General features: G+C 43.8%; 1 protein-coding gene across 1 annotated transcript; it reads right to left on the reverse strand.

Moving 5' to 3' along the window:
- Positions 1-399: 399 nt before the first annotated feature.
- On the reverse strand, positions 400-10,538 carry MSX2 (msh homeobox 2). Its single transcript, XM_035105315.2, has 2 exons — positions 9,960-10,538; positions 400-2,610 (listed from the first exon to the last, which is right to left on the reverse strand). The coding sequence occupies exons 1-2, from the start codon at positions 10,303-10,305 to the stop codon at positions 2,186-2,188; spliced, it is 771 nt and encodes a 256-aa protein (XP_034961206.1). The 5' UTR covers positions 10,306-10,538; the 3' UTR covers positions 400-2,185.
- Between the last annotated feature and the right edge of the window lie 2,054 nt (positions 10,539-12,592).

Consider the following 12,592-nt stretch of genomic DNA (forward strand, 5'->3'; position numbering starts at 1 on the left):
TATCTTACTCTATCCGGAGAATTGCTACTTACTAAGTGGTGTAAACAATGAGTAACTTTACCAAAGCCAGGTATAAATGAAAAAGCCAAAACCCCAGTATTGATCGTCTGTATTCAGTAATGGAACATTACAACTCCACACATGTCTACTTAGAAGTAAGCCCCATCGGGTTCAATGGGTTCTTCCTCCCAGTGAGTACAGGACTGCAGCCTAAATGAAGAGAGGGTCCATAAGATTTGCCTGTTTTATTTGAATTACAGCAACACAAATTTGTTTGCGGACTTGGCCTTTGTTCAAGTTGAAATTTCTGAAGAACCGAAAAAGGAGGCACAAACGATAACAGTTTCTTTGGCATCGTGTGTTTTAAAATAAATAACTCCAAGCACGGACAAACCCACACACAATTAAACAAGGTTTTTTAATTTAATTCTAAATAAAAGAGATAAGAAATAATAAATCTTCAATAAAATATATAAAATTGTACAAGGCATCCCTTTCAAAGGGATTTTAATATGCTGGGGGTGAAAGGGTAGAACTGAGCTAATGGATTCACAACACAGCTTGTAGTGGGGCGAAAACAAAACAAAACTCCAAAACAAATCATGTGGCCCTTTTTCTTTTTCTTTTATAAACATGCCAAAAATACATCTTTGAGAAGTCCTGTCTTCAACAGTCTGCATCCTCTATGGACACTTTATCATGAAGTTTAGCAATAGTAATAATAAAATAATTAGAATAATAAAAATGGGTTATTATAGTACCAAGTACACTAAACAGAACTCTTCCAGCCTGAAAAAAAATATTAAAAGCATGGGAAGGTGGGTCCTGTATTTAGAGTCAGTGGCACTATGTAGTTCCCATAGGCTTGTTTGTTTGTCTGGATCTATGGGTGTTTCAAGAAACATTTAAGCACAAATTCATTTCTATAAGCTAATAATGGTTAAAACACAGAATATTGCAATAAAAACAAAACAACTTTGCAACACGGTTTTGATAGTCTCTCTGCACATGAATGCAGACATGTACACACACACGCACACGCTCTCACACACACATACACACACTTCTGAAAAGCAACACCTCTTTTCTTCATACCTCTATTTTGTGTCCCTTCCTGATATCGTTCCAAAAGTCAAGTACTTGACTGTAAGTGGCAATTCTGAAGCAAACCAGGGGAGAACAGGATCAGGACAGAACTCTCCTCAAGCTCTCAGCCTGCCTTCTTGGCCTCTGCATACATACAAACCCCTTATTTGATTGATGTCTTAGTTTGCAGTTTATTCTTGCTTATAAGGATGAATAAAATTATCATTGGCATTAATCCTTTGCATAGTAGGTCCCTTTTATCTGGATCAATCCCATTCATTCCAACGGAACTACTCTAGGTCAAATATTTGAAGACTGCAGTTTAAAAGGACTATATTCCAAAAATGGGATAACTGCCTTGCTTGGATGTTCCAGCATTCTGCATTCAAGATACTCCAACTGCTTACACATCCATTGAAGGCCTAGACTGCAACATAGAACCCAACCAGAAATGCAGAAACTAACTCCTGGCCTCTACTTGAAAGTCTGATTTTTATTTCCAAAGTTGATCTTAGAAATAAAATCCACGTATATATCCACCGTAAATTTCCCCCACCAAGTCAAACAACACATGGGAACGTACCTACAGCCACATTTAAATGCGGAGTAAGCGCCGCTGAACAGAGTGGGACTTACTTCTGAGTAAACATGCATAGGATCAAGCTGCAGCTCTCTCACCTTAAAGAATGAACTGCTCCTATTTTGAAAAACAAAACGTGGTTTGACACCCCACTGCAAACATTGCGGGGAAACATAAATGCTGTGAAAATGCATGATTTAAGTATTGATTCCTTTCCCACCCCACCCCCATGTGCAGTATATAAACAAACTATATTACTTTAAGCATGTATGTTTAAAAAACAACAACCCAACCCCTCTCTTTCAGGATCAGATTCTGAGTGTTGAGATCACACCTGGCTGGTTCCCCAGCCTGCAGAATACAGGCTCTGCTTTTTGTTTCAAACTCCTATAAACTTGATAAGGCACATACAAACATGCAGAAAAATAACCAGTAATTGGCTTTTGTACTGCACTCTTGAACTGGGCAAGATCCACCAGAAAGTCTCTGATTACGCCGCTGCTTTGCTTTCTGATCTTCTTACGATAAATGGTACATGCTATATCCGACGGGAGTAGCATAGAGTCCTACAGGTGGGATGGGAAGCACAGGTCTGTGAAAGGGATAAGATGCTCCATAGAGGGAGGCCGCCTGGATAGGGGAGTTGATGGGGAAAGGAAGGCTAAAGCCAGATGGCAACATGGGCTTGGCTGCCATTTTCAACTTCTCCAGCTCTGCTTCCTGCAGTCTCTTTGCCTTGGCCCTCCGGTTTTGGAACCAGATTTTGACCTGGGTCTCTGTGAGGTTCAGCGAGCTTGAAAATTCAGCCCTTTCAGCAATGGAGAGGTATTGCTTTTGGCGGAATTTGCGCTCCAAAGCCAACAGTTGGGAGGTGGTAAAAGGTGTCCGGGGCTTCCGGTTGGTCTTGTGCTTCCTTAGCGTACAGGCTGTGGGACTCAGGTGTCCTGGAAAGGAAAACAAAGATCAGTTACCAAAGCTGGGGGGGGCGGGAAATGGATGATCGCTGCCAAATGTCGCAAAAGCAGCTTCTTCGCTCCTTTTCAGCATATGGATGGGGTATAAATGATAATAGCAGTACAATCCTAGCCATGTCTACTGAGAGGCGAGTCCTGTTTAAATCAATGGCTCTGACTCTTAGGTATGTGGGGCAAAGGCCGCATGCTAATAGTTTAAAAAAATGATGATGATAATGATGATGATGGTAACAAGCAGAATAGTCCATTACTGGCTGCACAGAGGCAACCAGGCCCAATTGTACCGCCCACCCCCCGGACATCAAAACACTAAGATAAGGCAGTTGGTTTAAGAAGAACGCATGAGATTGTGTTCATGCGAGGGCATAATATGAAAGAAAGCAGAACATAAGAAATTCTGACACACCAAGAAGGACCCCTTTTTTAAAATGGAAGGTGGGAATGATATGTCAAACTTTAAAACGCATAGCCTATATTTCTGCATATAATGTGGATGTTTGCAATCTGGCTGTAGCAGACACATTATTCTGTGAAACTAATGTGCCCCCTATTTTAAAAATATGATGCAGGATCAAAGCAATGATCAATCTATTACGTTTCTTTATATGCTTTAAATCATCTACACAATATATCCTAGTTACAGGTAGGGAGCCGTGCTGGTGTGCCGTAGTTGAAACAAAATAAAAAATATTCCTTCCAGTAGCACCTTAGAGACCAACTAAGTTTGTCATTGGTAGGAGCTTTCGTGTGCATGCAATATGAGATATCTGAAGAAGCGTGCATGCACACAAAAGCTCATACCAATGACAAACTTAATTGGTCTCTAAGGTGCTACTGGAAGAAATTTTTTTATTTTATTTCGACAATATATCCTAGTTCAGGTTTTGCTTTTTGGGGGGAGGGGATTCTTTTTGCCTTCCCTGCTTGAAACCTTCAAAAGCTCAGCTAATGTATTCAAGACAGTGCACAGGGATCCCCCAAAAAACAGTAGTAGCCTGTTTGGAAACTATCCTAGCTATTTTGCACATCACCTAGCAGCAGATTGGGGTCTGCTACCAGGCATACACTTGACAGGGAGCCACTCTTGGTTGCAGGTGCCTGAGGAGTCTGCATGTACAATATATGCATTTGTTACATTCACATCTTACGTTTTAAATTGTATGCTTAAAACATATTGGGTGTACAGATAGAAAACAGAATAGAATACTCCTGATCTATTCCCCTCACTCAGTGAGGATCTTAGAATCCACCAAGCAAGTTTTAAACGTACAGTGGCAGATGTTTCAGGTTACAGACTCCGCTAACCCAGAAATAGTACCTCGGGTTAAGAACTTTGCTTCAGGATGAGAACAGAAATCGTGCGGTCGGGAGGCCCCATTAGTTAAAGTGGTACCTCAGGTTAAGAACAGTTTCAGGTTAAGAACGGACCTCCAGAACAAATTAAGTTCTTAACCAGAGGTACCACTGTATTTTAAAAGGGTTATTGCATGATTTGTTTTTCTCCACTCCTTGCACCAGTAGGAATCTAATGGGTATTTGTTTCTGTAAGGCAAGGGTGGGCAAAATGTAGATCAGGATCTACTGGGAGATCTCTGGACAATTTCCAATAGATGGTTAAGGGTTCCCAAAGACCAATTTTTTAGTAATAGCAACAGCCACTTTCCCCCATCTGCGGAAATAAGAAAACTAATGAGGAGTAGACTTTTACGTGAAAGGACTGCAAGCACTGTTCTTGTACTAAAAACAAATCCCTGAGCCCAGACTGTTCTTTAATTGTTCTTTAATTCTAACTGTATGTCCTTAGCACTTGGTTCTGGCTGGCAGATCTAGTGAAAAACAAAGGAGATCTGATAAGCTCACCTCTGCTGTAAGGGATACAGAGATTTAAAGTGAGCAGATGGAGGACTGTGAAGGTACACTGACAAGTCTCATATCCTTAACAACTGTCAACATGGCAACAATGTTGGCTCCAGTGTTCCCGAATGCTATGGGATGTAATATTACAGCCCACCTGCATCCCCATATCACTGTCCAGGCCTTTGCAGAACCTCATGGAGAGCTTCAACCAAAAATCTACTACAAAGCCACCATCTTACTGAAACAGACTGTTGCCAAAAACAGCTGGTCATCCTTATTTTGTGAAATATGTATGGTATCCTAGTGAAGAGTCCTACAAAAAGTCTAGGGCATCTGAAAACCTCTGGTCAGAAAATCAGGTGCATAACATGCCCCCAATGGGCTCATCTTAGTAAGATCGGGAAGTGGAATATGTTACTAAAGGAACGAGTTAGTAGTTGGCTGTGGGTTTTTTGATTTTTAAAGTTTCATAAAGGATAGAAATAAATGCACCCCAGCCACTAGTTGTTATGATTTATCCAGCATGAATTACATATTTTATCAGAAAGTTTGCCTGAGGACATGGGAGTCCGACAAGGATTCCCCCCCCCACTGTGACTGTGCTAATTGCCAAGCCTTTCATTGAAATCAATGGTAGACTTGTGATCTGGGAGCAAAGTCTTGACTGCTCTCCCTACCACCACCATTTTAGATCTCTGTATTCTAAGCCAGCAACAAAAATGTAAAAGGAAGCCGACACACTGATTCAACATGTACTTTTTATGACATATGCTAATATATATATGCGCAAACATCTGTAGCTAATACAAGCAGTGGAATTTGTTTCATATCTTGTTCCATTACAACCCAAAGCCTGTAATTTACATAGTAATAGTCCCGACTCTTTTTAAAGCATAATTTACATTTCGGTAGCAGGACTTTCAGGGCTCAGCAAGTCTATGAGAAAAGCAAGGGAAAGGGCATAAATAGGAATTGCCAGCATCAGGATCCTAAGACTGTATTCGACATGAAATCAGCATATATTGTTATTGGGACTTGCAAGTATTTGTGATAAACATCACAATCTTAAAGAGACCACTTGAAAATTTACAGTATAATTCTATGTCTGTTCACTAAGCACTTTCCAATGGGACTTACTCTTTAATAAGCTTGTTTAGGATCACAGCCTCAGAATTTCAGAATAGTTTTGTGGGAAATATTGGTTTAAGAGGCAAACGTTGTCTAGAATAGAATTAAACCTAAGATTGTTTAAATAGCTGGCACATTTCAGAACAAATGGCACTATAGTCATAGTGATGATTTGGAAGTGATGATTTTGCTTCTGATTTTTCTTTTTTTGGTCTTTTTAAAGGAGGCAATTTTAAAGGGGTGAAAAATACAGTAAAGTTGAGCTTGGATATGCATTTATGTGTCAGGAAGCCCCATTTAAATCAATGGGGTTGATTTCTAAGTGTGTGTATGCATGCAGAGAATGGGTGGCGAGAGTAACTACACTCACAGCTTTATCCTGTGCTTATATTAGGATCGTGCTGTAAATTAAGTTTTACCCATATACCCAAAGATAAGTGATTTGTAGCATGGCATTTAGGAATGAAATTCATTGTTTACATAATGCAACAAGTGGGTTGTTACTGGAACATATTAAGAGAAGTGTTCAGTCTTTCCCAAGCCCTCACTAATTAAAGCACATGTTGATTTGCTAATAACTGTCATACATATTTGTAGCTTAACAAAGATCTTAATTAGAAGGCTTATTTCTATAGGGACGACTAGATATTGCTCAGGAAAACAATACGCTCTCCTAAAGTTCAGGAATTGCTTTTTTGAAAACCGCATAATCTCTTTAAGGCGCCATGAGAACAAGTTTCAGTGTCTCCCAGGAGAATTATTCAGTTATACAGGAGCATGGAGTTTCATGGAAGTGTATCCCAAAATTAGTGTACAGTACATAGGATTGCAGCTTTAATAAAGGAGGTTCTGTTAAGGCTTGTATCCAGATGTGAAGAAGAGCAGATTAAATGCCATTTGTTTTAAGTGGTAATAGGGAAAGCGCGGCTTTTCAATCTGATATTTGGAAAAATACTTTTTCAGATAATGGGTACTCTTAACAGGAACTTTCAAAATACAGTTTTACAGCTGCTGTGTCAAGGCGGAGATGCCTATACTAAAATCTATGTAATATAAAAAAATGATCTCCTAACTATTCATACTGTCTGTACACCTAGAAAACTTTAATCCATTTCCCCTTTATTTCTGATTAATTCCCCCACTCTTCCTTGTCATGTGGTGCAACAGTTTTAAAGATTTGAGAATCTACAATGTTAACTTTACAGTCAGCATACATTTATACTGAAATATATCATATTTTCTACTATAATATCTTACTTGTGCATTTTAAAAAACCCACCATTTCTATATCCTCTCCTTTTACTATTTTCTTGAAGTGACTTTCATTTCATTTTATTATCCAGGGAAGATATACTCTCACTAGATAACTCCTGTTTTTTTCATGTGGAAAATAAACAAGTTTTGGAGTCAACCGGACCCGAGACACTATCTAGAGCAATTTAGTAATTTTTTATAGACTCTGAAGAATGGCAGTTCCACTATTCAGAAAGCTCCTCTGGGATTTTTTTCACCCCCTCAACTTTCCTTCAGTCGGAAACGCATTCCATTGAAAGTTCCATTGAAATCAGATGAACTATAACTTTCAAGTGAAATTGTCTTAAGATGGGAGTTGGATTCTTTTGATGAGTGTTCTCTTAACCCAAGTTGGCTTCATGTCCTGAAACCCAAAGGCAGGCAAAGCGCCACAGACGTGAAATAATTCTGTGGAAAGCTATAAACAAATACACTGAAATTCCAGTCAATACTTAAATATGCTTCATTTTGTTAAAACAAACCCAAAACCCTTCAGCCTCTGCCAGCTATTTGTATTTAGAATTACAAACAGTTTCTTATTGCTTAGGGAAACTGGTAAGAAGTCTGTGGCTGCAATCCTAATGCTACTTAACTGGGGATAAACGCCATACCGTAGTAGCAAGTCCTGCTGAATTAAGAGTGGACACGGTTAGGCTTGTACTATCAATAATGATACTATTCAGATTTAGAATGAACAGCAGTTTTCTGGCCTTGGGGTGGTCGTGGTCAGTGTGTAATCCTATGCCAGCTTACTTGGGAGTTAAGTCTTACTGAACTCAATGAGAATGACCTCTGAGCAAAGGTGTGCAGGATGAAGTAACAAGGCAAGGGGATGCAGAAAAGAGAAAGCTAGGCCTTGATTGCCTTTGGGGGGGGGAATTGATATAGAAACAGAGGTGATGAGAACAACTCTTCCTTGCCACTATGGGGGGGGGGGATATAGCCATTTGTACTCGGATTCAGCTTAGCTAGAAGTAAACTGCATTTAAAGAAAGTGTGCAGTGGAAGCTTTCAACACATTTGTTCTGGTACAAGTTTTTCGTGGGACAGATCCCACTTTGTGGTGGATGAAATGAACTCTGTCCTATGAAAGCAAATGCCACAACAGACATTTAAGGTACCATCAGGTTCTTTGTTCGTATTTCTATTAGTGGAATTAAGCAGACTTAAAACCAGAGTATCGATTTACTATTTTTCTATTGCATTCAAAATGTTTTCCGAGAGAGGAACAGCTTCGGGGGGGGGGGGGGAAATATAGGCATTACTGTCGTCACAGTTACCGATTTAGCATTAAAAGAAACACAGTACCTTCCATTATCAACACTACCACCCCAATATCCAAAGAATGAGATGAAGCAGAGGTGGGTTGCGATAAGGACAGATGTGTGCATGCACTTGTATAACAGTATCAAGAACTCTGTAATGAACGTAAAGAGAAAATTGTAGAAAATGAAATAAAGATGGATCAAAGGCATTAAGAAAAGCCATGGTTGGGGGTGAGGGAGGAAGCCACACTTTTCAGACTCCAAACAGATTTCAGAACATTAATGGCAAGACTGAAAAACAGAATAAGAGATCAATATGAAAAAAATATTTAAGGGAGTTTGGAAATGTTTTATTGACTGTATTTGGGAAATCACTGTAAGCATATTAAAAAGATAACAGTAGCAGAGTAAATTCAGCAGTAACCATTATTGAGATATAAAACTGAGAAAATTAAAATATAGGGATAATTAGAATATAAGTGAACCATGGAAAGGGTGGGGGAAAGTATTTGGTTATTATCAACTGTTTTAATGGTGTTTGGGTTATCAACTGTTTTAATGGTGAAAATCATAAATAAAATATTATTAATAATAAAACAGGTTTCAGAACATTGGGAAACTGTCCCAGAAAACTAGTGCTCAGGAACCTAGTGTGGTTTGCAGAAACCTTCTTAAGCAAAGAGACCTTTGAAAGCCAGAGCGATGGGCAATGCTGTCAGGTAGCGCATTTCCTCACAGCCTGGAAACTGCCGTCCAGGTTCACTGGAGCTGGCAATTCTCGACTAGTGAGGAAGAAACAAGGCGGCTGATCTTTCCCGGTTCTGTCTTCCCCATTTATTCTGTCCCTGGTCAATGTTTGGAGGCCCTACATGGGCCTCATTGAGAGAGGCGCGCAGTTAAGGGTAAAGAGAGAAAGCCCGAGGTGCGCAGAGGAGCCGGAGGCTGCCTGTTCCCGCTGCTGCAGGTGCACCAGGAAAGGCAACCGAGGGCGATTGTAAGAAACCACCGGCGATTCTCAGCCTTGCCAGGTTTCTGCCTACCGAGAAGACGCGGGGGGGACGGGGACTACTGCAAAAATTAAAATTATTGAACTAGGCGAGAGTCACTGAAAAGCGTCGCGACAGAAAGGAGAGATTCTACTGCGATCCATCATCCTGGGGGATGGGAGAAAACAACTTAGACGCGGCAGCGCAAGACCATCTCCCTCTTGCCAACGGCAGCTGGAAGAAGGCATGACTAATGCGGCGAGGAGAGAGGGTCCCTGGCGCTTGAACAGCCGGCCGGCTCTCGAGGCGTCTGGACCGCCGGAGGTTTTTTGTTTTTGTTTTTTTGGACAGTTCCGGACGGGTCCAATCTAAGGAAGCGGCGGGAGCGCGCGGAATTCTTTGGTCATTCTTCTGTTCCTTACTACCGTACGTGCAAACCAAATGAAGGCTTTGGCCGCAAAAGCTGGCTATGGGGTCGAAAGGGCTCCCCCCCTTGTTCACTGGAATCGTGCTTTCTGCTTCGCCCTGCAAAAGAGCCTTCCCGAGAGACTATGTTGAGGGATCCGGCGCAGAGCGTCGCTCCCCTCTTGCTGCTGCTGCCCCAAAAGTTCGGCTCTGGCGTGAGCTCAGATTGCGGCTAAGCGGCTGGTCCCTCGACGGCCGGAGAAAGAGTCCTGCTAACTATTTCCTCCCCTCTATCCCCCCCTCCATCCCACACCTCCCGAGGGATGTTTTTCCTCGCAACCCTCCCGACCCAGACTTCCCTGGCGAGGGAGACAAGACGACTCACTTGGGGGAGGCGAGTATCTGCCGGCCTCAGGGATCCACGACGAGCCGTCCTCGGAGTTCTCGGATTTAACCGACGACGTCTCGAAGGTTTTTGTAAGCCCCCCGGGGCTGGCCGCTTCCCTGGCGCCGTGACCCGGCAAGAGCAGGTTCCTGGAAGTGCCCAAGCCCGCCCCGTCGAGGCCGCTGCCTCCGCCGCCCGCCTCGCGAGGGGGCTTCTTGTCGGACATGAGCGCCTCGACGCTGAAAGGCAAGCTGGACACCTTGACGGGTCGTCGCTCCTCGGGCACGGCAGCGGGGCCCTCCTCGTCGGACGAGAACACCTCCTTCGCCTTCGACGGAGAAGACATCGCGGCGCAGCTTCGCGACGATCCCCGCCTCGAGAGCTGCTGCTGCTGCTGCTGCTGCTGCCGGCCGGTGTTCCCTTCGGCTGCTGCTGCTGTTGCTGCTCCTCCTCCTCGGTCTCCCGACCCCTCGATCTCTCGCGCTCGCTCCCGGACGCACTAGCTCGGCTCGCCGCAGCCCCGAATCAGCCGAGCAACTTTTTTTTCCTCCCCTTTTTTGGGAGACTTCTGGCCGTTTCCTCCTCTGGGAAGTTGAGTAAGCGCAGCTCGGCCAATGGGAGACGCCTCCCGGCCGTGACGTCACGCTCTGACTCACGCCATTGGCTCCGGACGGGTCGGAGCGGAGGAGTGTTTTTTTTCCCTCCCCTCCCCCGCACTCTGCCTTCCTTTTAAATAAATTAGAAGTTAATGACACGGGCAGCGAGCGGAGCTGTGTGATTAGGGAGCTTTCCAGCGCTGTAACTGCCAAAACAGGAAAGTCAGCGGAGTAATTAGGGCCGATGATACGAAGAGGAAGCTCGGAGAGGGCAGATCCCACCCCCATCCTGCTCGCTCGCTCTCTGGAAAACTCCTGCCTTCCCGAGAGCGAAATCTGCCGGCCAGCGAGAGTCCTGGCCGGTGAGCCCTGGTAACCCAACGCTCAAGCGCGCACCGAGGCCCTGCGAAGGTCATCGACTTCTTATGTAATACTCGGATTCTTCCAAAATAAAATACGAATGAATGCCCCCCGCGGGCCATCTTGCCTGTTCCATGGGCGCCAGCGTGGCGCGTTCAGGCAGCGATCGCCCACATCCCATAGTAGCCTAAGGGAGCCCATCATCACCATCAACAAGCTCTTCCTCCCAAGAAGGGGCATCGGGGGGCGGGGTTGTCTTGTAGGGACCCCAGGAAGGGTGGCAGCGAAGCGATGGCACGTTTCACTTCCAGGTTACAGAGGGGCGGCTGGGTGGGTGAAATGGACGTAGTGGTCAAGGTTCTGTGCGCGCCTTTATCGCTAAGGGAAGCGGCCTCATTTTCAAGCGCCCCTCCAGAACATTGCAAATCATGCTGGAGAATAAACACGGGCGCAGGGAAGGCGCTCTTCCAAATTCAGAACGGGACAGATGGACTTTTAATTCTTGGGAGTTGGAGTCCCAGCATTATTTTTCAGACAGGGCCTTTCAGATCTCTACGACCAGTCCCTTGAACGAGGTAAACGGATAGTCCAGACCAGCTGAGTGAACCGGAGGGGAAGGGGTGGGGCAGGAGCATCTGAAGGCAGACCATTTGGGATTTAATCCGCTGCAATAAACTCCTCTCCACAACATCTCTAGACAGTCCTTTGGATGGATCGTATTAGCAGTAAGGGAGGACTCCTTTACTGCTTACTAACCTCTCCCTGCAGCTGTAAGTAGTCTATTATAAGAGAACAAATTAAATGCATTGGAGAGGGACCGATAAGTCCTCCCCCCGCCGCCAATGATTAAGTTAGTAATGTAAATTGCAGGCGCCTAACCCTTGATGACAAACAGATGCATCTTTCATAAGCAGGGAGCCTGACTCTGCACTCCTTCATCGGCGAGCGCATCAAACAGCCTCCAGGATGCCCGCGTATGTCCTCGTCCCACTTTTCGACTTCATCCCATTTAAGACAACGAGTTGTGTTAATTTTAAAGTGACATTTCAATTGCCAGCCCGAGAAAAGCAAATCATTTTTTTTGCTTCGTAATTAATTTAATGTCGTAATGATAGTAGCTTAATTATCCGTTGGTAGCTATTGTTGGTTATTAAAACGTGGAGGGGTGTGTGTGTATGGGAACAGAAGTGTCAGACAGGCAGGATTACAGCTCGGCTGCTCGGGCGATCGAGAGACCCAGGTAGCGTTGATGAGGAATCTCTATTCTCTAATTCTCCTCCCTCATCTTCTGCAATATTTACAACAATAAATCCTATTTACTTGCAATAACATTTCTTTTCGAGTTCGAGTGGTTTGTTTAGGATTTGCGGGGGGTGCGGGTGCGGGTGTGGTGTGCGTAAAACGAATGTAAGGCTGAAGTCTTCCCGTATTCTTCACCTCCAGGGAGGAGAAACTGTGAAAAATACACAACTATTAACCCTTGATAGGCTTAACATAAAAACCTCTGACTTTATTCTCGTTTGTTTCTGCATCGCTGATGCTAGGAAAAGTTTGTTCTAATATTGTTCTTAAATGTTGTTTCTTTTTCCATGCTTGGAAGTGCAGGGTGAACTGGATGGTGGGGGGACGGGGACGGGGAAACTTTTCTTGCCTACCCCACCACTTTGTGTCCATCAG

Source organism: Zootoca vivipara, chromosome 2, assembly GCF_963506605.1.
Source record: "Zootoca vivipara chromosome 2, rZooViv1.1, whole genome shotgun sequence".
NCBI lineage: Eukaryota > Metazoa > Chordata > Lepidosauria > Squamata > Lacertidae > Zootoca > Zootoca vivipara.